General features: G+C 39.2%; 1 protein-coding gene across 3 annotated transcripts in view; it reads left to right on the forward strand.

Moving 5' to 3' along the window:
• The window catches only part of CBL (Cbl proto-oncogene), an 87,232-nt gene that overhangs the window by 21,302 nt on the left and 38,896 nt on the right, over window positions 1-27,034 (forward strand). The window contains exon 2 of one of the 3 annotated variants that reach the window (XM_047752385.1): window positions 1,928-2,175. The exons of 1 other annotated variant lie outside the window; for it this stretch is intronic. In XM_047752385.1, the coding sequence (XP_047608341.1) occupies window positions 1,928-2,175 (248 nt within the window). Of the gene's footprint in view, window positions 1-1,927; window positions 2,209-27,034 lie in introns of those variants that run through there. One more of the 3 variants, XM_047752387.1, reaches the window with a different exon arrangement.

The following is a 27,034-nucleotide window of genomic DNA, read 5'->3' on the forward strand; positions in this document are numbered from 1 at the left end:
GGAAAAAGATACCGTGCAAATACCAACCCAAGTGAGTTGGTTTAGCTGTGTTAGATATATTAAAGTGGACTTTTAAGGCAAGAAGTGTTTCTAGAGATAAAGAAGGATGTTTCGTTGATAAAAGTTTCAGTTTACCAAGAAGAAAATAAAAAGGATGGCGAAGAATATACAGTATTATAATTGTGTTGATTTTTTTGTGTGTGTGTGTCCTTTTTTTTTAGGGCTGCACCTGCGGCGTATGGAGATTCCCAGGCTAGGGGTCGAACTGGAGCTGTAGCTGCTGGCCTGCACCACAGCCATAGCAGTGCCAGATCCTAGCCACATCTGTGATCTACACCACAGCTCACAGCAACGCTGAATCCTTAACCCCACTGAGTGAGGCCAGGAATCAGACCTGTGTCCTCATGGATACTAGTCAGGTTCGTTAACTGCTGAGCCACAACAGGAACTCCCAATTTTCTCATCTTCCAAAGCTTTATTTGCCTTTTACATTTAGGTCTTTAGTCCCTCTAGTATTTTTTTTTGTTTGTTTTTTTTGTATCGTGTAAGGTGAGGGTTTAGTTTGATCTTCTTTTTTTCCTATATGGATACTTAATTGTTCCACTACTATTTTTGGAAAAGATAACTCCTTTATGATAAGACAAGGGCCTATATATGTGTGGGTCTATTTCTAGACCTTTTTGTTCCATTAATTGATCTTTTCCAGACACAGAAAAATCCATGTAAATGGAAAGCGCAAAATAAAATGGTAAGAATAACTAAAAATTATCAGTCATTATAACAAATATAAAACGGACTAAACTCACCAGTTAAAAAACAAAGATTTTTGGAGGCTCCCACATGGTGCAGTGGGTTAAGGATCCGGCATTGCTGAAGCTACAGGCTGTAACTTGGGTGCAGGTTTTGATCCCTGGCCCGAGAACCTCCATATGCTATAGTGTGGCCAGAAAACAAGCAAAAGATTGTTACCTTGGATTAAAAACATTTTTTAATTTAAAAATTTTTTTAGCCAGGAATCAAACCTGCACCATAGTAGTAGCCAGAGTTACAGCAGTGACAATGCTGGATCATTAACTTACCAAGCCAGCTGGGAACTCCTAGCTATATATTCTTGAAAAAAGGCCTAGTTAAGGAGTTCCAGCTGTAGCGTAGGGGGTTAAGAATCTGACTTCAGCTGCTTGGGTTGCTGTGGAGGCACGGGCTGGATCCCCAGTTTGGTGCCATGTGTTAAAGGGTCTAGTGTTGGTGCAGCTGCAGCGTAGGTTGCAGCTGTGGCTCAGATTTAGTCCCTGGCCTGGGAATTTATATATGCCGTGGATGCAGCCATTAAAAAAACGAAAACAAAAACCCTCGTTAAAACTAAGAACTCTGAAAAAGCTGAAAGTAAGAGAATTGCCAGGCAAATTCTGAGACCCCTGAATTTATATGGGAAGGAATAGTGTCTCAGTTCAACTCCTTGCTGGGTCCAAGGCCTCTGTGCTCCTGTCCCCTAGTGGTTGGTAAAGGTCTACTGCCTGAGGTCGGGTTACTGAGGTTTCTCTCCCAGAGCAGCCATATTCTTTATTTCTGCCCCTGGGAGTTTTCTTTATTCTGTTGTGGGGTGAGCTATGCATTTCAAAGAATTTGCCGTACTTCATCTAACATTTTAAGGCACATATATGAATGTTTCTCCTGCCCCAGTTGTTTAGTCTTCTAAGTGTCATCTGAACTATTAGATAACAGTTGTAAGAACTCACCCTTCCAGGGGGACCACTAAAAATGTAAAATGTTGCCTGTGGGCAGGGGGGTTATGGATCATTTCTTATATTCTTATGCATTTTTCGTATTTCTATAAAATAGCACATACTTTATATAACTTTTTTTAAACTTAAAAAAGGAAGTTGCCCTTAAGATCCTCCAAGTAATAGTTCTTTTCCATTTGTTGCAGGTGGTGCGGTTGTGTCAGAACCCAAAGCTGGCGCTAAAGAATAGCCCACCTTATATCTTAGACCTGCTGCCAGATACCTACCAGCATCTCCGCACTATCTTGTCAAGATATGAGGGGAAGATGGAGACACTTGGAGAAAATGAGTATTTTAGGGTGTTCATGGAGAATTTGATGAAGAAAACTAAGCAGACCATAAGCCTCTTCAAAGAGGGGAAAGAAAGAATGTATGAGGAGAATTCTCAGCCTAGGTAATGGAGAATACTACACAAATATTTATTCAGGTCTGTGACTGCCCGAATGAGTAACACATAGAAATAATTGAGTTGGTTTTAATTTTATGTCAACAAGAATAGAATGCAAAGTTGACATTTGATTTGAAGCTGTGTTTTGTATAAAAGGTTGCCTTGGATGGTATTGAACCATGGCTAGCTCTGATCATTTATTTACCTCTGAAAAGTCAGTGACTTAGAGTCATGAAGGTGAGTTGGAGGCAGTAGGTCCTTTAGAAGCCCTGAAGATCATGAGAGTTTATGGATAGGTGAGAGTTTGAAATAACCGTTGTGGTGAAGCTGAGGTTGGGAGTAAATAAATAATAAGAGGTCAGATTTTGCCCAAGCTGGTGGCATGCTAGGTAATTTTTAAGTATGGATTAGTAGGAAAAAAAATTAAGCCAGTAGATTATTATTATTTTTTTTAATGAAGCAAAGTGAAATGATATTTCCTTTTTGGGTGAAGTGACTTTTCAGATAGAATAGAATACTCCTCAAATAGAATTGGCAAATGCAGTTAATTTAGTATTTGAGAATTCCATTAGGTATGCTTTTGTACTTAGTATAATACTAAAAGCGATACTGGCTGTGCCATATATTATTGGCTTGGTTGTTGTAAATTATATGCTGGGAAAGAAAGAAGTAGATTGTATGCAAGGGTATAGTTGTATTTGGTTTTGTCCAACTGGAAATAAATATTAACTCATCTAGAACAAGTAATGAAATGTAAATTCTGTTAGAACTTCTTAGGGAGTAACTTATCTTGAGGAGGAGTGACCTGAATTAGGAGGGAACAGTAATTTCTGAGCGCATTCTGTCAGCATGCATTGCTGGAGCAGTAACTTACCAAATGGTATCCTTGTAGTCATTGAATCTGTTGTCTTAGATTCTGGTTATCCTTTGTTTCTCACTTAAAATTTTACCCACGTCGTTATTCATGTTCCCTTTACTGTGACAAGTTACTCAGGTTTGGTCCAGAGTGTTAGTATTTTCTTTTTTAAAAGAATTCTGGTGACTGAATTCCATCTCTAGGAACCTTTGTAATTTCTTTTTATGTGAAAATGAACTTTACCATTTAAATTATTTAAATTTCATGACTTTTGTTAAAACCTTGACTGTATGGACTTTGGCTGGTTTTTTTGGCTGAATTAAAAAAAGTTTTTGGACTTCATTTGGTACTGAAATTTAAAAATTTTATTTATCATACAGTGAACTCAGTTCTAATTCTAGGAGGTGAAGAAGAGTTATGCATTCGGTTCTAATGACTGATATTGTGATAATGAAATGGGATAAGTGCTTTAATAGAGATACATACCAAATGCTTTATGAACACAGTTTTGCCTAGTGGCATCAGGGAAGGTGGCCCAGAGGAAGTGTTATTTGAGCTAGATATTGAAGGGTGAGTAGAAATTTTCTGGGCAGAGAAGTGAAGAAAAGACCTTTAACACAGTGGCATGAAAATGCAGGCTCTGAATGTTTAAGGAACGTGAGCAGTCTGGTTTGGCTAGAATTTGGAGAGATAGGTAAGCTGGAAATACAGGTTGGAGTCTCTCTAAGGTGCTATTTTTTGACCTCTAGACTTTCTTATATAGATAACAGGCTCCCATAGAGCAGTTTTGGCTTGTTTGTGTGTGTGTGTGTTTTTAGAATATTTTTATAATGGAATAAATATTGTAGATTTTCCAGTCTTCTTAGAGCACACCAAACATTGTTGAACATTTTTTATGACTGATAGTTCATCAGTGAGAGGCAGATTAGTGTACTGATTAAGAGGCTGGAGTCTGAAGCCAACTGTCTTAGTTTGAAGCTTAACTTTTCCACTGACTTAGCTATGTGATGCCTCAGTTTCCTCATCTGTAAAATGAGTTAATAGTACTTTCCTTGTAGGATTGTTGGGAGTTAAGTAATTAAGTGTTCAGTACTTAGAACAATGGTTGGCACATTGAAAGCTCTTAGTGTATTAACCATCTTCATTATTTTCATTACTATTAACATAAATTTGTTGTATCAGTCTGTTTATCAGTCGTACTGCCAGGTCCTAATGAAGTATGTAGACCAATTTGCCCTTACTAAATGGCGTCACATGATGCTTGTAAGTTCTTTTGCTTTTTTTTAAATCTTACTGTCATGTCTGTCTGTATCAATTTTATTTTCTTTAGTATGAAGCTTTTAATCAGCTATAGGCTTTGACTGTACAACCAGGTTTGTACATATATATAAAGTGAAATACATAAATATCAGGGAGTTCCTGTTGTGGCTCAGTGGGTTAAGCACCCGACATAGTATCCATGAGGATGTGGGTTCCATCCCTGGCCTCACTCTGGCATTGCTGCAAGCTGTGGTATAGGTTGCAGATGCAGCTTGAGTCTGGCGTTGCTATTGCTCTGGCTGTGGATGTGGCTGTAAAAAGAAAAGAAAAAATTTCATGTAAGAATTTTTTTTTTTTCTGGTAAAGGAAAATGGCTTTATTGTATAATCTTTGCGATTTATGTTTTGGTTATTGTAGGCTTTTTTTCTATTCAGCTTTAAAAACTGAGATGTAAATCATATGTCATAAAATTCACCCATTTAAAATTTGTAATACAGTAGTCTTATTTTTTTATTTTTTAAATTATTTTATGACCACACCTGTGGCATATGGAAGTTCCTGGGCCAGGGATTGAATCTGAGCCACAGCTGCCACTTAGCTGTGGCAACACTGGATCTGTTAATAACCCTTTGTACCTGGCCAGGGATTGAACCTGTGCCTCCTCAGCAACCCGAGCTTCTTCGGTCGGGTTCTTAACCCACTGCGTCACAGCAGGAACTCCCTCAGTGATGTTTTTGTTTTTTGTTTTTTTTGGTTGCACTAGCTGCATGCGGAAGTTCCCTGGACCAGGAATCAAACCTGAGCCACTGCAGTGACAGCGTGGTCCTTAACCCACTGAACCATATGGGAACTCCTATAATTCAGTGGTTTTTAGTGTATTCGCAAAGTTGTGCAACCATCACTACTGTTTAATTCCACAATGTTTCTATCACGCCCAAAAGAAACCTCATACTCATTAGCAATCACTCCCCACTCCTGCTTCCCCCTAGGCCCTGACAATATTTACTTTCTGTTTCTGTGGATTTGTCTGTTCTAGACATTTCATTTAAGTGGAACCATATAATTTGTTTCACTTAGCATGTTTTCATGTTCATTTGTGTTGTAGCATGGACCAGTACTTCATTCTTTTTTATGGCTAAATTTTATTGTATTGACATTCTGATTGTGGGCATTTGAGATGTTTACACTTTTGACTGTTAGTAATAATGCTGCTATGAACATTTATGTACAATTTTTTGTGAGGCTATATATTTTACATTCTATTAGGTATATACCTAGGAGTGGAATTGCTGAATCATATGGTAATTTTATGTTTGAAATTTTTTTTTCCTTTTTGGGAGGGTGGTGTTGCTGCACCTGCGGCATGTGGAAGATCCTGGGCTAGGGGTTGAATCGGATCTGTGGCTGCTGGCCTGTACCACAGCCACCGCAATGCCAGATCCAACCCACTTGGCAAAGCCAGTGATCGAACCCGCAACCTCATGGTTCCTAGTCAGATTCATTTCCACTCTGCCACGACAGGAACTTCTAGGTCCCTTGAGATTCTTAATGAATTTTAGGATTAACCTGACAATTTCTACAAAAAGGGCAACTGGAACTTTAATAGGAATTGCATTGGGCCTCTACACCAACTTGGGGATGCTGCCATCCTCATAATACTAAGTCTTCCAGTCTATGAATGTGGATGTCTTCCTGTTTATTTAGGTATTCTTTAATCTTTTTCAGCGACATTTTGTTGTTTTCAGTGTACAAGTCTTTCACCTCTTTGGTTAAACTTATTCCTAAGTATTTTATTCTTTCTGATGTTATTATAAATGGAATTGTTTTATTTTCATTTTTGGAATGTTTGTTGCTGGTGTGTAGAATAGCAATTGGGTTTTGTACTTGATCTTGTATCCTGCAGTTTGCAGAATTCATTTATTGATTCTAGTAGTAGTGGGGTTTTTTAGTGGATTCCTTAGAATTTTCTACAAATAAGATCATATTTGCATGATCCTGCATGACCTCTATTTGTATGCAGTTAAAAAAAGATAGTTTTACTTCTTCCTTTGTGCTTTTTTTTTTTTTTTTTTGCCTAAGTCGCTCTGGCAAGAACCTTGTATATTGAATAGAGGCTATTCTGGATAGAAGTAGTGAGAGCAGACATCCTTACCTTGTTCCTGATAGTAGGAGGAAACTTTCAGCCTTTCACTGTCGAGTATGATGTTAATTGTGAAATTGTAAAATTCTAGAAAAAGTGAGTATCTTGAGTTGCACTAAGGGCAAGAATGCAGGCAAGCCTGAAAATGCTGCCAGGACAGTATCCAGTATCCACATTCTTTCAATGTAGATTAATGTCTGAATCGCAGGGAAATCTGAACTCTGCTACACCTAAGATTTACATCTTAATGGGTTTCCACTATAGCAGAGCATCTGCCTTTTGGTCCCAGGTTTTTTTTTTTTTTTTTGTCTTTTTGCTATTTGTTGGGCTGCTCCAGCGGCATATGGAGGTTCCCAGGCTAGGGGTCCAGTCGGAGCTGTAGCCACCGGCCTACACCAGGGCCACAGCAACGCGAGATCCGAGCCGCGTCTGCAGCCTACACCACAGCTCACGGCAATGCCGGATCCCTAACCCACTGAGCAAGGGCAGGGACCGAACCCGCAACCTCATGGTTCCTAGTCGGATTCGTTAATCACTGCGCCACGACAGGAACTCCTGGTCCCAGTTTTGACTTAGGCTTGGTACAGATCAATTGATTATCTCTGGACCAATCAACTCTGGAAAGAAAAGCTAACTACCGTGATTAGTCCAGCATAGGCAAGGTATCACCTCAGGACAAACCTGCTATGTCTTGGGGAACATATCTGGGCCCCCAAAACCATGTACATGAGGGAATTTGTTCCCAGGCTGGATATTGAGGAGCTAATCTCTTAAGAGTGTACCTGAGTATATCTATCTGTATATAATATAGTTGCTTTCTGTTTTTATTTTGGCTAGGATGTTAGATGAATTAACTTCTCTAAAGATAAGTTTGCCCTCATTTTTCTTTAGCCCTTATAAAAAATAAATTAGGCAAAAACCATAAGCTGCTTTCTTTTCTTGCCTTTCATTTATAACTCTGGTTTTTACACCTGTTATAGTAGAAGCTGAATGGGATTATATACTGCAGTTTATTTATTTAAACTCAAAGAATTTTATTATATTTATAGTTGTACAACCATCATCACAACCCAGTTTTACAATATTTTCATCCCAGACCCCCAGCCAATCCAAGTCTGAGTCACTTTCCCTTCTGCAAAGAAGTTCATTGTATCCTTTTTCTAGATTCCACATATAAGTGATAGCACATGAGGTTTGCCTCTTGCTCTCTAACTTCACTTAGCATGATAATTTCTAGGTCCATCCATGTTGCTGCAGATGCCATTATTTCATTCCTTTTTATGGCTGAGTAATATTTGATTGTGTATATGTACCACATCTTTTTTTATCCATTCTTCTGTCAGTTGACATTTAGGTTGCTTCCATGTCTTGGCTATTATATATAGTGCTGTGATGAACCTTGGGGTGCATGTATCTTTTTGAGTCATAGTTTTCTCTGTATAGATGCCCAGTGGGATTGCTGGATCAAATGGTAGTTCTTTTTTTTTTTTTTTTTGGCTTTTAGGGCTGAACTAGAGGCATATGGAGGTTCCCAGGCTAGGGGTCTAATTGGAGCTGTAGCCGCTGGCCTACGCCAGAGCCATGGCAACGCAGGATCGGACCGCATCTGCGACCCACACCACAGCACATGGCAACGGTGGATCCTTAACCCACTGAGCAAGGCCAGGGATTGAACTGCAACCTCATGGTTCATAGTCGGATTCATTTCTGCTGTGCCTTAATGGGAACTCCAAGACTTATTTTCTTAAGAGATTATAATGTAGGGGTTGGCAACATGTTAGTGCCTAAAGTACTATTTATTTGTCTTAAACCAAATATATACTTTGTTGTGTAGAGCTTTTGTTAATTAATACAGATTTTTCCTCAAACTTTTTGGTTTTAGGAATCCTTTACACTCAAAATCATTGAGGACCTCAAAGAGCTTTTGTTGTATGTGGATTATATTTATCAATATTTACCATATTCAGTATTGAAACTGAGAATTTGAAAAACATTTAAAATAACATTTAATCATAATAATAGCAAGCCCATTACATGTTAATATAAAAAAGCTTTTTAAAGCATGAAAACATTTTAATGGGAAATGTTTTTTAAAATTTTACATTTTTGCAAATCTTTTAAAACCTGCCTCAGGGAACATTTTGTACTTTGTTGTATTAAAATCCACTGGTCTACATTGGAGTTCCCATTGTGGCTCAGTGGTTAATGAACCTGACTAGTACCCATGAGGACGTGGGTTTGATCCCTGGCCTCACTCATTGGGTTAAGGATCTGGCATTGCTGTGAGCTGTGGTGTAGGTCACAGACGCAGCTGGGATCCGGCGTTGCTCTGGCTGTGGCGTAGGTTGGCGGCTACAGCTCTGATTGGACCCCTAGCCTGGGAACCTTCATATGCTGCGGGTTTGGTTCTAAAAAGACAAAAAAAAATTTTAAAAAAGTAAATCAACTGGTCTCTCTTGCATTTGGAATGAATTTTTACCCATGCACAATTTTGTAACATCATACATTGGTTACTTGGAAAATATTGGTTCCCTGGGTTATGTAGGTTTTCGAAGTATTGACACATTATTGTACAATCACATTTGTTAAATCTCATTAGAAAAGTTTTATTGGGAAGCTGTTACGCTCATGGTAGAGGATGATCATTTTTAAAAATTCTAATTTTTGGGAGTTCCCGTCGTGGTGCAGTGGTTAACGAATCCGACTAGGAACCAAGAGGTTGCGGGTTCGGTCCCTGCCCTTGCTCAGTGGATTAACGATCCGGCGTTGCCGTGAGCTGTGGTGTAGGTTGCAGATGCGGCTCGGATCCCGTGTTGCTGTGGCTCTGGCGTAGGCCGGTGGCTACAGCTCTGATTCAACCCCTAGCCTGGGAACCTCCATATGCCGCGGGAGCGGCCCAAGAAATAGCAACAACAACAACAAAAGACAAAAAAAAAATTCTAATTTTTGCTTAAAAGCTTGAGTTTTATCATTGGCAATAAAAACTGCCATTTTTTTTCCTTGAAGTGACAGGTCACTTTGTTTTGGAGAAACTGTCTGCCAAATACTCTGAGTAACCATACTTTGTCTGTTAGTCATTCTTTCAAGTAGAAATGGTGTTCCATGCCATATATGAAAATCCCACAGTTAACATCATACTCATTGGTGAAAGACTGAGAGCTTTCCTTCTAATATCAGAAATATTACAAGGGTGTCTGCTCTTACCATTTCTATTCAACATAGGTTCTATTCAACATCAGATGTTCTAGCTAGAGCTGTTAGGCAAGAAAAAGAAATAAACATCCACAGGGAAAAGATCTTATTTTTAGAAAATCCTAAGGAATACGCTAAAAATCCCACTACTGGAGTTCTCTGATGGTACAGTGGGTTGAGGATCTGGAGTCATCACTGCTGTGGCTTGAGTTGCAGTTGTGGTGCAGGTTCATTCCCTGGCCCCAGGACTTCTGCATGCCACAGGCATGGCCAAAAAAAAAAAAAAAAGGAACCCACTGCTACTAGTATCAATAAAGAAGTTTTGCAAAGTTTCAGGATACAAGATGAAATACAAAACTCAGTTGTATTCTACACACCAGCAACAAACATTCCAAAAATGAAAATAAGAAAATAATTCCATTTACAGTAACATCAAAAAGAATAACATATTTAGGAATAAATTTAACCAAAGAGGTGAAAGACTTGTATACTGAAAACAACAAAATCTTGCTGAAAGAGATCAAAGAAGACCTAAATAAATGGAAAGACATCCCACATTCATAGATTGGAAAACTTAGTATCATTATGAGATGGCAGAACTTGGAGTTCCCTTGTGGTGCAACAGGTTAAGGATCTGGCATTGGCTTGGGTCCCTGCCACTGCAGTGGCTTGGGTCCTTGCCATGGCTCAGGGTTCAGTCCCTGGCCTGGGAACTTCCACATGCTATGGATACGGCCAGGGAAAAAAACCCAAAACCAAAAAAAGAGCAAAAGATTTAGATAGACATTTTCCCCAAGAAGTTATAAATTGGCCAGTAAGTGCATGAAAAGATTCTCAGTGTCATTAGGAAAATACAAACCAAAAACTTTGAGATATTACTTCACACCATTTGAATGGCTTTTATCAGAAAAGGGAAACTAATAAGAGTTGAGGAGGACCATTGGAACCCTTGGGCATTGCTGATGGAGGTGTTAAACAGTGAAACCACTGTGTAAAACAGTTTGGTGGTTCCTCGGAAAGTTGAAAATGAAATTACCATATGATCCTGTGACTCTTCAAAGTATTTACTTCAAAAAAATCAAAAGCAGGGACTTGAACTGGTTTTTGTACACTCATGCTCATAGCAACATTATTCACATTAGCCAGAGTAGAAACAACCCAAGTGTCCCTCGGTAGATGAATGGACAAACAGTATGTGGTGTATGCATACAGTGGAATGTTATCCAGTTATAAAGAGAAATGAAATTCTGATACATGATGTAACATGGCTGATTCTTAAAAACATTGTGCTAAGTGAAATAAGTCAGATACAAAGAGACACATGTTGTATGATTCCACTTATATGAGGTATCTAGAATAGGCAGATTCTTAGAGACAGAAGATGGAAGTGAGATTATCAGGAGGCTGGGTAGAAGGGGAGTAGGTAGTTACTGCTAACGTTTCTGCTTTTGATGACGAAAAATTCTGGAAATGGATAGTGGTGATGGTTACACAACATTATGGATGTACTTAATGCTATTGAATTGTACACTTAAAATAGTTTAAATGGTTTATAAAAAAGATATTCCACAAAAAAGTGACTACTTCAGCCATTTAAATATTGCACAAGTGCTTTATCTGAGAATAGCTGTTATTACAATAGGAGTGCTTCTTGTGTATGTCTCGTTTTTCCACATATAATTTTTTTTGTCGCCTTTTTAGGGCTGCACCCATGGCGTATGGAGGTTCCCAGGCTAGGGATTGAATTGGGGCTATAGCTGCCAGCCTACACCACAGCCACAGCAACGCCAGATCCGAGCCGAGTCTGTGACCTACACCACAGCTCATGGCAGCACTGGATCCTTAACCCATTGAGCAAGGCCAGGGATCAAACCTGCATCCTCGTGGATGCTAGTAAGCTTTGTTTCCACTGAGCCACGGCGGGAACTCCCACATGTAATGTTAAAAAAAGTCTTCTATAGTAAAAATTTAGTAAAATTAGTAGTCTCTCCTGCTTTATCAAGGACATTCTTAAGTGCAGCTAGCATTTTGTTTTTGTTTTTACTGCAAGTCTTAGTGAAGAATACGGTGCTTACATGTTCAGTGCTACTGCCTTGATCCAGCTAAGGCACCAGCAGACTTAGCCCACCATTGCCTTTGTGCCATCAATGCAACTATCAGCACAGTGGAAAAGATGAATCCTGGGTGTCTTAGTATTACTATAGAAATAATTTTGACCTTGCAGACCCTCTGGAAGAGTCTCTTGGACCCCTTGGGATTGTATAGCACACTTTGAGAACCGCCGTATTGATGTATATATTTTAAAAATGCTATAGCCATATTATAGAGAGTTGAAAAAGTAGTGGAAAGAAAAATAAAGTGATTAATGCTGATGTCATTTTCGTACAGTTCCTTCTAATCTTTTAAAGAGTAGACTCGATCTTATACTATTCCAGTACTGCTTTGTAATTCTGGATCGAGGCAGGCTAATCTTTTAAGCAGGTTGTAGCTGCTTAAATTGTTGTCTTGAGTAAAGCTCCTAGCGTGGAATAGAAGTGTCTTCCTTGGACTTGCGAAAGAGATATGGCAGTGTCTTAATTTGTTCTTTGCACTTTTTCAGTCTAAAATTTATAGTTTTTGTCAAATTTGGAAAATTTTTATATTTCTTTAGAATAAATTTTTTTTTGTCCCCTTCTTTCTACTCTCTTTCAGGGGACTCCGTTTATAGATATGTTTGGCTACTTGATGCTGTCCCACAGGCCACTGGTGCTCAGTTCATTTTTTTTTTTCCTGTGTTTTATTTTGGGGAGTTTCCATCATTTTGTTTTTGAGTTAATTAATTTCTTCTGTGATAGTTAATCTGCCATGATTCCCTTCCATTTTAGTTTTCGTCTCTAGAATTTGGATCTTTCTAGAATTTGGATCTTTCTAGAATTTGGATCTTTTTTAATGTCTTGTGTGTACTTAACATGTACAAGTGTTTCTCTACCTTTTTGTACAAATATAATATAGTTATGATAACTATTTTGATATCCTTGTCTGTTAATTCTGTCATTTATCACTCATGGATTTCATTCTATTGATTTATTTTTCTCCTCACTAAGTCATGTTTTCTTGGTTCATTGCATGTTCAGTAATTTTTGATTGGATGTTAGATATTGTTGGTGTTAGGTACTGGATACTTTTGTATTCTTATAAATATTCTTGAGCTTTGTTCTGGGACACAGGTGAATAGTTTGATCCTTTTCAATTTTGTTGGGCAAGGCCAGAATAGCTTTTAATCCAGCCACTTGCTAGATTCTACCCATGCTCTCTGAATTACAGGATTTTTTTACCCTCTCCTCTTGTGTGAGAAGTGGAGGAGAATATTGCCTCTATTCCTTTCATGTGGCTCTTTCTCCAACCTCACGTATTAGTGTGTGCTCATTAGTGCTCAGCTGTAGATCTTCTGAGCTTGCTCTCTCTATGCAGCTTTCTCCTCTCTTGTATTCTGTACTGAGAACTCCAGCTGCCATGGTTTCCCTACACTCACAATTCTGTCTCCTCAACTCGAGTCTCAGCTTCTGCCTGGCTTCCTCCTCCTTATATTTTGCCCAATTATTTACTTCTTTCAGGGAGGGTAAATCTAGTCACTGCACTTCTGACTTGGCTGAAGACAGGAGTCTCAATCTAAAATTTAATTTGGCATTGTTCCAAATGAGCCATTAATATTTATCATGTGCTTTCTGTATGTCTGAAATGTTCAAAATGTGGTCTACTCTTCAAAATGTGGTCACTCCCACTATTAACTGGGCACTCTCTCTTTTATGTTGAATGGAATGAACATGGCCTTTACTTTTATGTGTTTTCCACTTTATTTTTTATTTTTTTTAATTTTTATTTATTTATTTTTTTGTCTTTTTGCCATTTCTTGGGCCACTCGCGTGGCATATGGAGGTTCCTAGGCTAGGGGTCTAATCGAAACTGTAGCTGCCAACCTGTGCCAGAGCCACAGCAACACGGGATCCAAGCCGCATCTGCGACCTACACCACAGCTCACGGCATTGCCAGATCCTTAACCCACTGAGCAAGGGCAGGGATGGAACCCGCAACCTCATGGTTCTTAGTCGGATTCGTTAACCACTGCGCCACGACGGGAACTCCATTTTTCACTTTATAGATGTGAGAAAGGAGGCTCAGAAAGTTAGAATAAGTTACCCAAGTACATTCAGCTGGTAAGTGCCAGAGATTTTTTTTTAAGCTAGTCTCCCAAATATTTATTACCAATTACTTTGGTTTTCTTTGTTTGACTATAAAGGAATGATGATTGTGTATTTCATGTCATATTATAGAAATGATCACTTGGAGGTCATATTGCAAGTATTTATGAGACAGTAAACTGTAAACTTGGGGAACATTTTAGTGAACAAGTCTTTTGAATGCAGAAAATTTCAATACATGATTTAATCCAGGATTAGGTATTCATATAGCAAGAAAATTTCACTCAAAATATTTCTAATAGGACATAGGCTTGATTATGTAGATAAAGAGAGGGAATATGAGGATACCTTCCCTTATATCCCCTCAAAGAATCTGTGATGATTTTTATAAAACCAGAGCAGTATAGAGAAGTAGGCTGTGAATGTCAAGTAGAGTGTGCAAAAGCTTTTGCTAATCGCTTTGCTCTAATAGTGCCAACCAAGACCTGCTGTAAAACTATAATACATGTGAAGTCTACAACTGCATTTAAATTAGAGCATCTTAAAGAACAGGCTCAAAACTGGTCTTTTTTGCCAAGCTGTAGTATACAAAGCAGCAAATGCTTGCTAGAGATACTGGGTAGTGTGAAAATGTTAGAAACATTGTGAACTTGAATCCTGGCAACATATTTTTTTTTAACTTACTATGTATTAAACTTGAAATAAATGTTTTCTTTGGAAAACTTAAATCTGATATATTAAATTTGTTAAAGAAATGGATTTAAAAAGTTGTTAGCATTTTTCTTTCCTCTTTGTTTAAACTCTTCCCCTATTCCTCTTACATGCAAAATACTCATCCAGTTTAGTGTCTAATAAAATGTATCTAAATGATTTAAGTATTCAGAGTTAATATTTCTTAACTTCTTTCATTCTTATTCTTAAAGTATTTTCTCATATTATTTACATTTAATTTTATTTTCCCTGTAAAGTTGAACCAGACTATAGTGATCTCTTTTCTTCTGTTCTTCTGTTAACTTCAAAAAGCATGATTAAAAAGCCACTCAGGAAGGGAAATCTTTCATCATTATATCTGTTAACAATAAGCTAAGTTCCCTTGACATGAACCTTTTGTGAAGGGTTTTTTAAGCCTGTATGTGACTGAATATTATCTATTTTATTTTTTATCACTCGATTAAGGTTTTATAGATGAGGTGAGTGATTATGGCACTGGTTTATAGCACAGTTTCTCAGTCAGTTTCACTCAGTGGTACACATATATTGTCAGTAAACATGTAATATTGAACCATGATGTTAAAGGAATGTAGAGTTAGGTGCTAAGTATGTCAGCTGGATTGCCCAGATGGACTCTATGTGACCTTAGACAAATTACTTTTCTTTCCCTCAGATATCTCATTCAAAAGTGTTTTCATAGAATTGTGAGTTATTATTATATATATAATAAGTTAATGTTTAGAAAGCACTTAGAATTAATGCCTGGTTCACAGAAAGCAGGACCAAAGTATTTGATTCTTCAATGAGCTATGCACTCATTGAAGAATTATAAAAATGTTACAAGAAATGTTATATACACTTAAAATGTTAAATAATAAATTGTGTGTCATGCGTATATATGTGTGTGTGTATCTATATATACAACATATGTATATATTTGATTGTGTCTGTGGCACATGGAAATTCCTGGGCCAGGGATTGAACCTGCGCCACAGCAGTGACAATGCTGGATCTTTCACCTACTGAGTCACTAGGGAATTCCCTTCATGTATATTTTACCATAGTTTTTTTTTTAAGAAGAAATGTCATGATTCAGAGGCTGTTGAAATTTTCTCTATGCAAGTATTCATTCAGCAGATATGTTTGAGATCTTGCTCTCAGTAGACTCCAGGTGAACATGAGTGGAATTCATGAGTGGAGGGGTGAGCCTGTATGCAGACCCTCTATTCTTTTGGTGTCCTGTGGAGAAGAGTGCTTGAGTCGAGCACAGGTGGCAGTATCACGAGACTGGGCCCCAGGAAAGGAACTCAGTCTCCCCCAGTGCACTCCTGTACTCTCTTTTTATGAAGGTGAATGTGGTAAGGGAGATAAAAAGTGTGGGTTTGGGTGCCACCTGTTCACAAGAGTTTCTGAGAAGAAGCTGCCTGGTAACTAGAGACCTTGGAGGCCATTGGGAAGATGTTAGTCCTAGTTAGCTCACTGCCAAGCAACCCAGAAAAGAACAAGATGGCCGGCCAGGAGTCAAATCCAGGTGGGATGATGGTGGTTTGGATTAAGACGGTAACTGGACTATGGTGGAAATAAAAAGTCCTTGGCTCTACGAAATAATAGTGTATCTGTGTTTTGCATATCAATAGTTTATTCCTCTGTTTGCTGAGTAGAATTCCATTAGATGGGTATACCACATTTTGTTTATGCATTCACCTGTTGATGTACGTTTCAGTTGTGTCCAGTTTTTGGCTATTAGAAATAACAGCTGGGAGTTCCCGTCGTGGCCCAGTGGTTAACAAATCAGACTAGGAACCATGAGGTGCAGGTTCGATCCCTGCCCTTGCTCAGTGGGTTAAGGATCTGGTGTTGCCGTGAGCTGTGGTGTAGGTCGCAGACGCGGCTCGGATCCCGCATTGCTGTGGCTCTGGTGTAGGCTGGCAGCTACAGCTCCAATTAGACCCCTAGCCTGGGAACCACCCATATGCCACAGGAGCGGCCCAAGAAATGGCAAAAAGACAAAAACAAAACAAAACAAAACAAAAAGAAATAACAGCTAACATGAAGATTCATGTTCAAGTCTTTGTATGGGATATACATTTTAATTTCTTTGGGGCAGATATCTAGGGTGATACTTAAACTTAATGCTTCTCTGGGTTCGTTTTATTTATTTATTTATTTATTTTGTCTTTTTTGCTATTTCTTGGGTCGCTCCTGCAGCATATGGAGGTTCCCAGGCTAGGGGTCCAATCGGAGCTGTAGCCACCGGCCTACACCAGGGCCACAGCAACTCGGGATCTGAGCCGCGTCTGCAACCTACACCACAGCTCACGGCAACGCCGGATCGTTAACCCACTGAGCAAGGGCAGGGATCGAACCCGCAACCTCATGGTTCCTAGTCGGATTCGTTAACCACTGCGCCACGACAGGAACTCCGGGTTCTATTTAATAATCATTTAGATTTTGCCATCTGTATTGGTAAGTAAAATTGGCACGTAATTTTTTTCTCTGTGGCCTTTGATAATGGAAGTAATCAAAATGAGTTAGTTCTCTTTCTGTGTTTGTGAACAGTGTGTAGAAATAGGAGTTAGCTTTTATGGGGATTATATAGCAAAAATTCTTCTGTAGTATATAGTACCATCACAGTGGTACTTACGTGCTTGCTTGTGCACTCTTTTGTGTATGACTGTGTCTATGTGTGGGAAGTGAATTTTGATACCTGTTCTATTTAATGGTTTTTGGTTTACTCAGGGTTTGGAATGATCCATTTCCCCTAAAATTTATGAATTTAAGAATCGTGCTTGCCAGGAGTTCCCATCGTGGCTCAGAGGAAACGAATCCAACTAGGAACCATGAGGCTGCATGTTTGATTCCTGGCCTTGCTCAGTGGGTTAAGGACCTGGTGTTGCCATGAACTGTGGTGTAGGTTGCAGATGCGTCTCAGATCTGGTGTTGCTGTGGCTGTGGTATAGGCCGGCAGCAATAGCTCTGATTAGACCCCTAGCCCGGGACCCCCCATATGCCTCCAGTGAGGCCCTAAAAAGAAAAAAAGAATAGTGCTTGCCATATAGTAAGCGTTTAATATTTATGGAATGAATGTATTAGTGAAAAGTATTGGAATAGAGTTCATTGTATTGTTATTAAATTACCTTTATATTTTTAGTATGTCTCTAATTTTATTAGATTTAAAGTTTGTGCATTCTGAAGAATTTTACTAATTCATCATAAGAGGTTGAAGTTGGCACTCTTATGCTTTTAAATTTCTTGTACTCTCGTCAAGATACATTTAGGATTTTTCCTCCATTTATTATTTATTCTTCTGCTTATTTTTCCTGATTCATGAATATACCTTTGCCCCTTCGACAATAATTGAAATTTTATCACGTGTTTTACTTTACAGAGTTTAGTAAACACAGCAAATGCTATTTACTTTTGCATAATACCTCTAATATTCAAGTTCCATATAAATTTTCCTATTGGGAAGTATGATAAAAACCACTGAATGGGTGTTAGAACCCCTAACATTTGAGGATCTATAAAAAAAATGTTGGGAATCTAAATGTGTTAGATTTGTATAAAAGATACTGAGAAACAAAGACTGGGTCTCAAATAGGTGGCGTTAATTTTGCCTCATGTGAGAACAGCTAAAAAATCAGCATGATCTTCTTTTCTTTCTTTTGTTCGTTCTTTCGTTCGTTCTTTCGTTCTCTCTCTCGTTCTCTCTCTTCCTCTCTCTCCCTCTCTCTCCCTCTCCCTCTCCACCCATGACATGTAGAAGTTCCCAGGCCAGGGATCAAACCCACAGAGCAGTTGCTACTTGCACCACAGCTGTGGCAGTGCTGGATCCTTATGTTGCTGCACCACAAAGGAGCTTCCTAGCATGATTTTCTTATAAAGATGGATATAACTCACTTGGGATATTGGTTGCCCAGTTTCCAAATACCTTTCACATGGATTTGTTCTTCTTTTCTTTTTTTAAATAAAAGAAACCTGCCACTCCTATTCTTTTTTGACTTCATTTCACCTACTCCCACATTCCTCCCGAAGGGAAAAGTAAGTCTTTTCAAAACTTCATTTCAGTTTCTTAATAGTTTTTAAAATTTTTGTTGAAATATAATTGACTTCTCACATTATACAGGTTTAAGCTGTGCAACATGTTGATTTGATTAAAACTCCATTTCATTTTGATTCTCCTTTGTGAAGGAATTAGCAAGCAGAAGGTCATTTCCAGCAGTGTCAAAATCTTATTCAGATATTCTCAAATCCCTTTCCCTTCTTGATACCTCGTCCCAAAACTGCCTGCTAGACATGCTATATTAATATCTTTCAGATATCTCATGCTCACCATGTCTGAACATTGAATGTATCCTCTTCATTAGCAAACCAACTTCCTCTTCTGAGTTCCCTGAGTTAGTAGTATATAGTAGTGACAAGCATGAGTTACTGAGATTGATTTTTGGTTTAACTTCTTTTCAGCTTTTTTATCTATAAAATGGGAGTAATAGCAGAATCTAAGAGGATTATGAATGAAAATTAATTAAATGCATAAAATGCCTGACACTTAGTAAGCCCTTGAAAAATATTAGCTTTATTAATATGCTATTTTTAGGACCCTGCTCTCAGCTGTTACAGCTCAGTTTCTGGTTCGTCATCTCCTCTCTCCAACTCAGTCATCTCATCTTCTTGGTTTCACTTCCGCACTATATCTCAAGGGTGTCATATTTTGCTGCCTGTGTTCAGGCTCCCATTACCTTTCTGCTGCCGTACTATCCTCATGGCATTTGCTGCTTTTGTCTTTGCTTCTGTTTCATCTTGCATACTGCTGTCATATATGGCTTTTAAAACAGATTAGATGTCACCCTGCAGTTGCAGTTCCGAACCCTTAAAGACTTCTTCTGCATTTGTTTTTTTTTTGTTTTTTTTCTGTCTTTTTTTTTTTTTTTTTTTTTTTGCTATTTCTTGGGCCGCTCTCACGGCATATGGAGGTTCCCAGGCTAGGGGTCCAATCGGAGCTGTAGCCACCGGCCTACGCCAGACCCACAGCAACGAGGGATCCGAGCCGCGTCTGCAGCCTACACCACAGCTCACGGCAACGCTGGACCCACTGAGCAAGGGCAGGGACCGAACCCGCAACCTCATGGTTCCTAGTCGGACTCGTTAACCACTGCGCCACGATGGGAACTCTTCTTCTGCATTTGTAATATTGCTCACCCTACATTTTGATTCCTGCAAACATAATGTGTGTTCAGTAAGAAAAAAAGTTGATATTTTTAGATATATTGGCTTAGAGTTTTTTTAATAGGTGATAGTTTTTGCTTTGTCCTACTTTTTTTTTTTAAGCAATTTAAGCAGATGATAGTTAGACAGTACTTCATTGACTTCCTGTGCAGCTTTGTTGAAAGAAGTTCCGTTGTATCTATTTTTAAAGCTGGTTACTGTGTGCAGAGGACCCTGCTATTGAGTTAGAAATGTTGGAGTTCCCGTCGTGGCGCAGTGGTTAACGAATCCGACTAGGAACCATGAGGTTGCGGGTTCAGTCCCTGCCCTTGCTCAGTGGGTTAAGGATCCAGCGTTGCCGTGAGCTGTGGTGTAGGTTGCAAACGCGGTTCGGATCCCTCGTTGCTGTGGCTCTGGCGTAGGCCGGTGGCTACAGCTCCGATTGGACCCCTAGCCTGGGAACCTCCATATGCCGCGGGAGCGGCCCAAGAAATAGCAACAGCAACAACAACAAAAAGACGAAAAGACAAAAAAAAAAGAAAAAAGAAAAAAAATGTCGTCTCAGTATGTTCTCATTCAGCATTCTTTGGATGACACTAGCGTTTGCATATAAGGTTTTGGCATTTAACAAATAGAAAAAGCAGCAGCGTTATCACTGAAATGGTACCAGTAAATGAAATACTTGAGTTCCCTCTGTGGCACAGCAGGTTAAGGATCCAGCTGTAGTGGCTCAGGTCAGTCTAGAGGCATGTGTTTGATCCCCAGCCCAGTGCAGTGGGTTAAGGGTCCTGAGTTGCTGCTGCTATGGCATGGGTCACAGCTGCAGCTTGGATTTGATCCCTGGCCTGGGAACTTCCATATGCTGTAAATGTGGGCAAAAAAAAAGTGGTTTACTTAAAATCACTGATCACCTCACCATTGAGCAGTGTAATTATTTATCATTATCTTTATGGGTTTTACAGCCCACACCATGGCTGAATGGCAAAGAGTGGATTATACAGTTACCTCATTTGGGAAATATTTTATAGTTCCAAAATGGTATTATATAATGTTGTGCAGCTTGTTTGTCAGTCATTGTAATAAAAGTGTTAATCATTTTGAAATTTACCCACTGGGAAGTACAGGATCATTTTAGGTCCACACATATTCTTAAAATAGATTTTTGGGGTTTCCCCCAATATTTTAATATTAAAATTTTCAGTGGTAGAGAAAAATTGAAAGAAATTTACAGAATTTTAATTTATCCTGATCATCTAGATCTATAGTCAACTAAATTATTGTTTTCAAAAGGAAAGTTCCACTTTCTTCCCATTTTAAAAATCAAAGAATCTTCTGAGTCTTTGAACTGTTTTCAACATGACAGTGTTTTCATATAGCTGAGATGATTTTTTGATGTTTCCATGTTATTTCTAAATAGAGTATAAAATTCTTTGAGTAAAATAATTCACTACACATTCTGGGATTTAGTATATCCTTGGTGTTAGAGTAAATAATAATATTTTAGTGTTTATTTCCATATATGGTTCATACAGTTAACCATTCATGTAAGTTCCATAAGACATAAGTTATTTAAATTCTTTTCAGGCAGAAATAAAATGTGCTTTTTTTTTTTTTTGCTTTTTAGGGCTGCACCTGCAGCACATGGATGTTCCCAGGCTAGGGGTCTAATCAAAGCTATAGCTGCCAGCTTACGCCACAGCCACCACAATGCCAGATCCAAGCCACGTCTGTAACCTACACCACAGCTCACAGCAACGCTGGATCCTTGACCCTCTGAGCGAGGCCAGGGATCAAACCCACAACTTCCTGGTTCCTAGTTGGATTTCTTTCTGCTGAAGCACAATGGGAACTTCAATAAAATGTACTTTTAAAAATTATTATTTCTTGACATAATTTCTAGTCCTCTTGACATAATTTCTAGCACTAGCTTTCCTTCTCTCATGTCTGTCTTCTTTAATTGGATTTTGAAATTAAACTGCTGAAGTTAATGTTTTCTAGTTTCAAATCAGTGGCATAAATTTATACTTAAAAATTTTTTTTATGGCATTCCCATCATGGCTCAGTGGAAACAAATCTGACTAGTATCCATGAGGATGCAGGTTCCATCTCTGGCCTCGCTCAGTGGGTTAAGGATCTGGTGTTGCTGTGAGCTATGGTATAGGTCACAGAGGTGGCTTGGATCTGGTGCTGTGGCTGTGGTGTGGGCCAGGGGCTATAGCTCTGATTTGACCCTAGCGTGGGAATCTCCATATGCTGCAGGTACAGCCCTTAAAAAAAACAGAGAGAGACAAAAAAAATTTTATGGTTTCATCTGTAGGATATAGTTCCCAGGCCAGGGAGTAAATCCAAACTGTAGCTGAGCTCTCACCTATGCTTTAGCTGTGACAACAATGGATCCTTTAACGTACTTTGCTGTGTTGGGGAACTCCCTATACACTTTCGTAAATGGAAAAGATATCTTTAATACGAGTAATTGGTTCCAGGGGGTTCCCTTGTGGCAGGCACAGTGGGCTAAGTATTTGGTGTTGTCGCTGCAGTGGCTCGGGTTGCTGCTGTGGTGCAGGTTTGACCCCTGGCACAATAGGCATGAAAAAAGGAATTGAGTTCCAGCTTCCCTTATATTACATCAGGTCACTGGAGCAGGTTAAGTAACTGTCACAGGACATAATAAATTAATGGGAGATCAGGAATTTTTTGTTTTTTATTTTTTTGCTTTTTAGGGCAGCACCTACAGCATATGGAAGTTCCCAGGTTGAATCAGAGCTGCAGCTGCCAGCCTGCACACAGCCACAGTAGCATGGATACGAGCCACATCTACAATCTGTGCCATGGCTTGTGGCAACGCTGTATCCTAAACCCACTGAGCAAGGCCAGGGATCAAATCCACATCCTTATGGATACTAATCTAGTTCTTAACCTGCTGAGCTGAAGCGGAATTACAGGAAATACACTTTAGATTTTTAGTCATCTTGACTATTATATATATTTTTTCAGGTACTTTGTAGAAAGAATAAATAATACTTGTCAATTTTAGAATTTATCTCTTATCAAAATGGGGTTTCAAAAAAAAAAAAAGTAACTGGAGTTCCCGTCGTGGCTCAGTGGTTAACGGATCCGACTAAGAACCATGAGGTTGCGGGTACGATCCCTGGCCTTGCTCAGTGGGTTAAGGATCTGGTGTTGCCGTGCTGTGGTGTAGGTTGCAGACTCGGCTCAGATCCCGAGTTGCTGTGGCTCTGGCGTAGGTCGGCAGCTACAGCTCCAATTAGACCCCTAGCCTGGGAACCTCCATATGCCTTGGGAGTGGCCCTAGAAAAGGCAAAAAGACCAAAAAAAAAAAAAAAAAGTAATTCTAAGTGAGAATAGCTTTACAAATACATTGGACTAATTGTTATATGTTACCATTAAATATTTTTTCTAGATGATCTCAATCTCTTAATATCTATTTCTTGTAGTTCTTGTTGTGGTGCAGTGGAAATGAATCCAACTAGGAACCAAGAGGTTGCGGGTTCAATCCCTGGCCTTGCTCAGTGGGTTAAGGATCTGGTGTTACTGTGAACTGTGGTGTAGGTCATAGACAGGGCTTGGATCTTGGTGTTGCTGTTGATGTGGTGTAGGCTGGCATCTATAGCTCCAATTAGACGCCTAGCCCGGAAACCTCCATATGCTGTGGGTGTGGACCTAAAAAAGACAAAAGACAAAAAAAAATTATTTCTCAACATCTTTTTCTTAAAACTGTTTTTGTACTGGGATTTTATTGTATGGGGTAAAGCATTCTCAATAAAACGAAAAAGAGTGGTACTACTGTCTGTACATCTATTAAATATTATAAGTGTATCTCCCCACATTATGTTCTTTTAGAGCTGCACCCATGGCATATGGAGGTTCCTAGACTTGGGGTTGAATCCAAGCTGCAGCTGCCTGCCTACACCACTGCCACAGCAACTCAGGAGCCAAGCCACATCTTCGAGCTACAGCACAGCTCACAGCAGCACCGGACCCTTAACCCACTGATTGAGGCCAGGGATCGAACCTTTGTCTTCATGGATACTAGTCAGATTTGTTTCCGCTGAGCTACGACAGGAACTCCTTTTTCCCATTTACTCTTTTTCTGCAAAGTATTTTCTGGCCAAGAATTATAAGACAGCTTGTTTTTCAGTATTTTGTGTAGTGAAAATGCACTGGTCTGCATCATTTGAGGAATTTTCTGTTTTATCTCACATTTGTATAAAGGCTACTTTCCAACGCTGTCTTGTTTGAACTGCAGAAATGGTGACTGTGGTTCCCAGCAGGTCGTATATTATATTTTTCTACATTAGAAGCTAAATCAGGAGCTGTAATTGCTCAATTTAAATTTTTTTTTGTCTTTTTTTTGCTATTTCTTGGGCCGCTCCCGCGGCATATGGAGGTTCCCGGGCTAGGGGTCGAATAGGAGCTATAGCCGCCGGCCTACGCCAGACCCACAGCAACGAGGGATCCAAGCCGCGTCTGCGACCTACACCACAGCTCACGGCAACGCCGGACCCTTAACCCACTGAGCAAGGGCAGGGACCGAACCCGCAACCTCATGGTTCCTAGTCGGATTCGTTAACCACTGCGCCACGACGGGAACTCCTCAATTTAATTTTTAATATACCTGTGCATTGGTATATTATTAGTTGAAATTATACCATTACTTTAGGCCTAAGGTACAGAGGTACCTGTGCATTGGTATATTATTAGTTGAAATTATACCATTACTTTAGGCCTAAGGTACAGAGGTACATGGCTTTTAGAGTAGGACCTGAGGTAGGGGGAAAAGAACTCACACCACCAGTCTTGGCCCTTTTTAAAAATTAACACCACACACTGTATTAGCATTTGATTATGAGGAAGTTGTGAAAGGACAAGAGAAGAGAAAGGTGGAAGCTCTAGAGTAGAATTTGCAGTTACTTAGATGTAAGTGTTAAGGGTAGTAAAAATGGCCTCTTCAAATACTGAGTTAAAGAAAAACTTGTACTGCTTGTTACTACTCAGAGTTAAAGAAAAGTTTTATCTTCAGGGCTTTACAAAAAATTGAATGGTTGTGTTCCTTTGTGGATCTTTGCAGAAATGTTAGAACAGATTGTGTGAATCGAAGGAACCACAGACAGAATTTTGAAAAGTATTGTTTACCTTGTAATTAGCCCAAATATTCATCATGCCTCATTCTTCTAAATTTACATGTTTAGACAGAATTTGCTGATTAAATTCTTCCCTGTATGCTGTAGACACTGAACCATAAGCCCAAGGCCTTAAAATGCTGTTGCACAGAATTTCAATCAGACCAATTACAAAATGCTCTGACCCATGGGCTTTTATAGATTTTTTTCTTTTTTTCCTTTTAAGAAGTGTGATGCTTACAGTGCACGTCTCTGGTGGTTTTAAGAAATTTAAGCTGGCTTTTTGGAAGATACATCCTTGAGTAGGAAAATGTCTTAAATTGATTTTCAGCAACTATTTCAGTCAGCACTTCGAACTCCTCTTAGGCACTTGATGCCATTACATCCTTGTGGTCAATAATTTTCCTCTTTTTGTGGCTTACTTCACAAATTAAAAAAGCTTTTTGTCCATTATTGTTTGGTATGTATATTTAATCTGATCCAGCATAGTGCTGGATACCTAGTAGTAGATTCTCAGTGGAAAATTAAAAGATGTCGATATGGTCCAGTCATCCAGAGACTCACTTCCTGCCTTCACTTCAGAATTGGCTTAAAAATGAACATTCAGAGAGGTTCCCACGACCACCCTCTTTAAAACGGCAACCTTACATGCCTCCCTTCTCATGCCCTCATACCCTGTTTTGTTTTTCTTCAAAGTGTTTTTCTCCTACTACCTGATACTCTGCCATGGGAACGAAAATGCTGTAAAACCAGGAAATCTGTTTAGATCACTGTTGTGTACATTCCTAGTACCTACTACATAGTAGGCACTCAGACGTCTTCTGAAGGTATAATAAAGGTTAGAAAGTATGCCCGATGCCCAAAGGGATATAAATGCACATTATAAATAGACTCAGCCCTTGTGCATACAAATAACTATAGTACAAGATAGAGTCAGTTGACATAAGAAAACTGCAATGAAAATATTGGGGGTATTTATTTGAAAGGTATATTACTTCTAGCTGACTTATTAGGAAATGACATTTAAGCTAGATCTTTTCCAAAATAAGAAACAAATAAGCAGTGACTTAGAGGTGGGGAAGTGAATAAGGATAGTATGTTTAAGAAAAAGTGAAGTTGGAGTTCCTGTTATGACTCAGCGGGTTAGGGACCTGACGTTGTCTCTGTGAGGGTGCAGGTTTGATCCCTGGCCTTCCTCAGTGGGTTAAGGATCTGGCATTGCTGCAAGCTGCAGCATAGTTTACAGATGAGGCTTGAATCCAGTATTGCCCTGGCTGTGGCGTAGGCCCCAGCTGCAGCTCTGATTAGACCCCTAGCTTGGGAACTTCCATATCTTGCAGGTGTGCTGTAAAAAGAAAAAAAAAGAAAAAATGAAATACTCAGTTTGAGTAGACTATAGTAGTGAAGAACTAAGAAATTAGTCATAAAGGTAGGTTAGATCCAGGTTAGTGGAAAGTCTAAAAATTGAAGCTAAGTTTGGATTTTTGTTTATTGGTATTATAGAAATTGTACTCCCTCCTTTTTTTCTCTGACTGCACCTGCACCATGCAGAATTTCCTGGGCCAGGGATTGAACCTATGTCACAGCAGTGACAATGCCAGATCCTTAACCCACTGTGCCACCAGGGTACTCCTTTTTTCTCTCTCTTTAAAAGGCAGTTATATGCGGTGTGATTGAACATATGTAGGAATAGGCTAAAGCCTGAAGTTTGAATTATGGAGGAGGTAGGTACAGGTAGCAAGGACTGTATATTAGAGTAATAATATAAATGCAAAGGTAAGAGTGACAATATGTGGTCAGCAAATTGACAAGTTAAATATGGAGAATAAAGAAAATGGAAGACGCTAAGATGACTGACTTGAAGGTTTTGGCCTTGTGGGAAGTATGATGGTATTGTCACTGAAGAGAAAATAGAGAACGTGACGAAAGAGCAGATTTGAGAAGGAAGGTTAGTTTAATTTTGAACATACTGCTTTGAGGTGCTAGCATTTGAGTGGAGAAATGTAGTAGGCAGCTGGAAAGCTACCAAGGTCCAAGATTTGGGAATCGTTTGCAAAGTAGTTTTTGTTTTTTTGTTTTTTGTTGTCTTTTTAGGGCCACACCCACAGCATATGGAGGTTCCCAGGCTAGGGGTCGAATCAGAGCTGTAGCCCCTTGCCCATGCCGCAGCCACAGCAACACC

This window comes from Phacochoerus africanus, chromosome 11 (assembly GCF_016906955.1).
Source record: "Phacochoerus africanus isolate WHEZ1 chromosome 11, ROS_Pafr_v1, whole genome shotgun sequence".
NCBI classification, from domain to species: domain Eukaryota; kingdom Metazoa; phylum Chordata; class Mammalia; order Artiodactyla; family Suidae; genus Phacochoerus; species Phacochoerus africanus.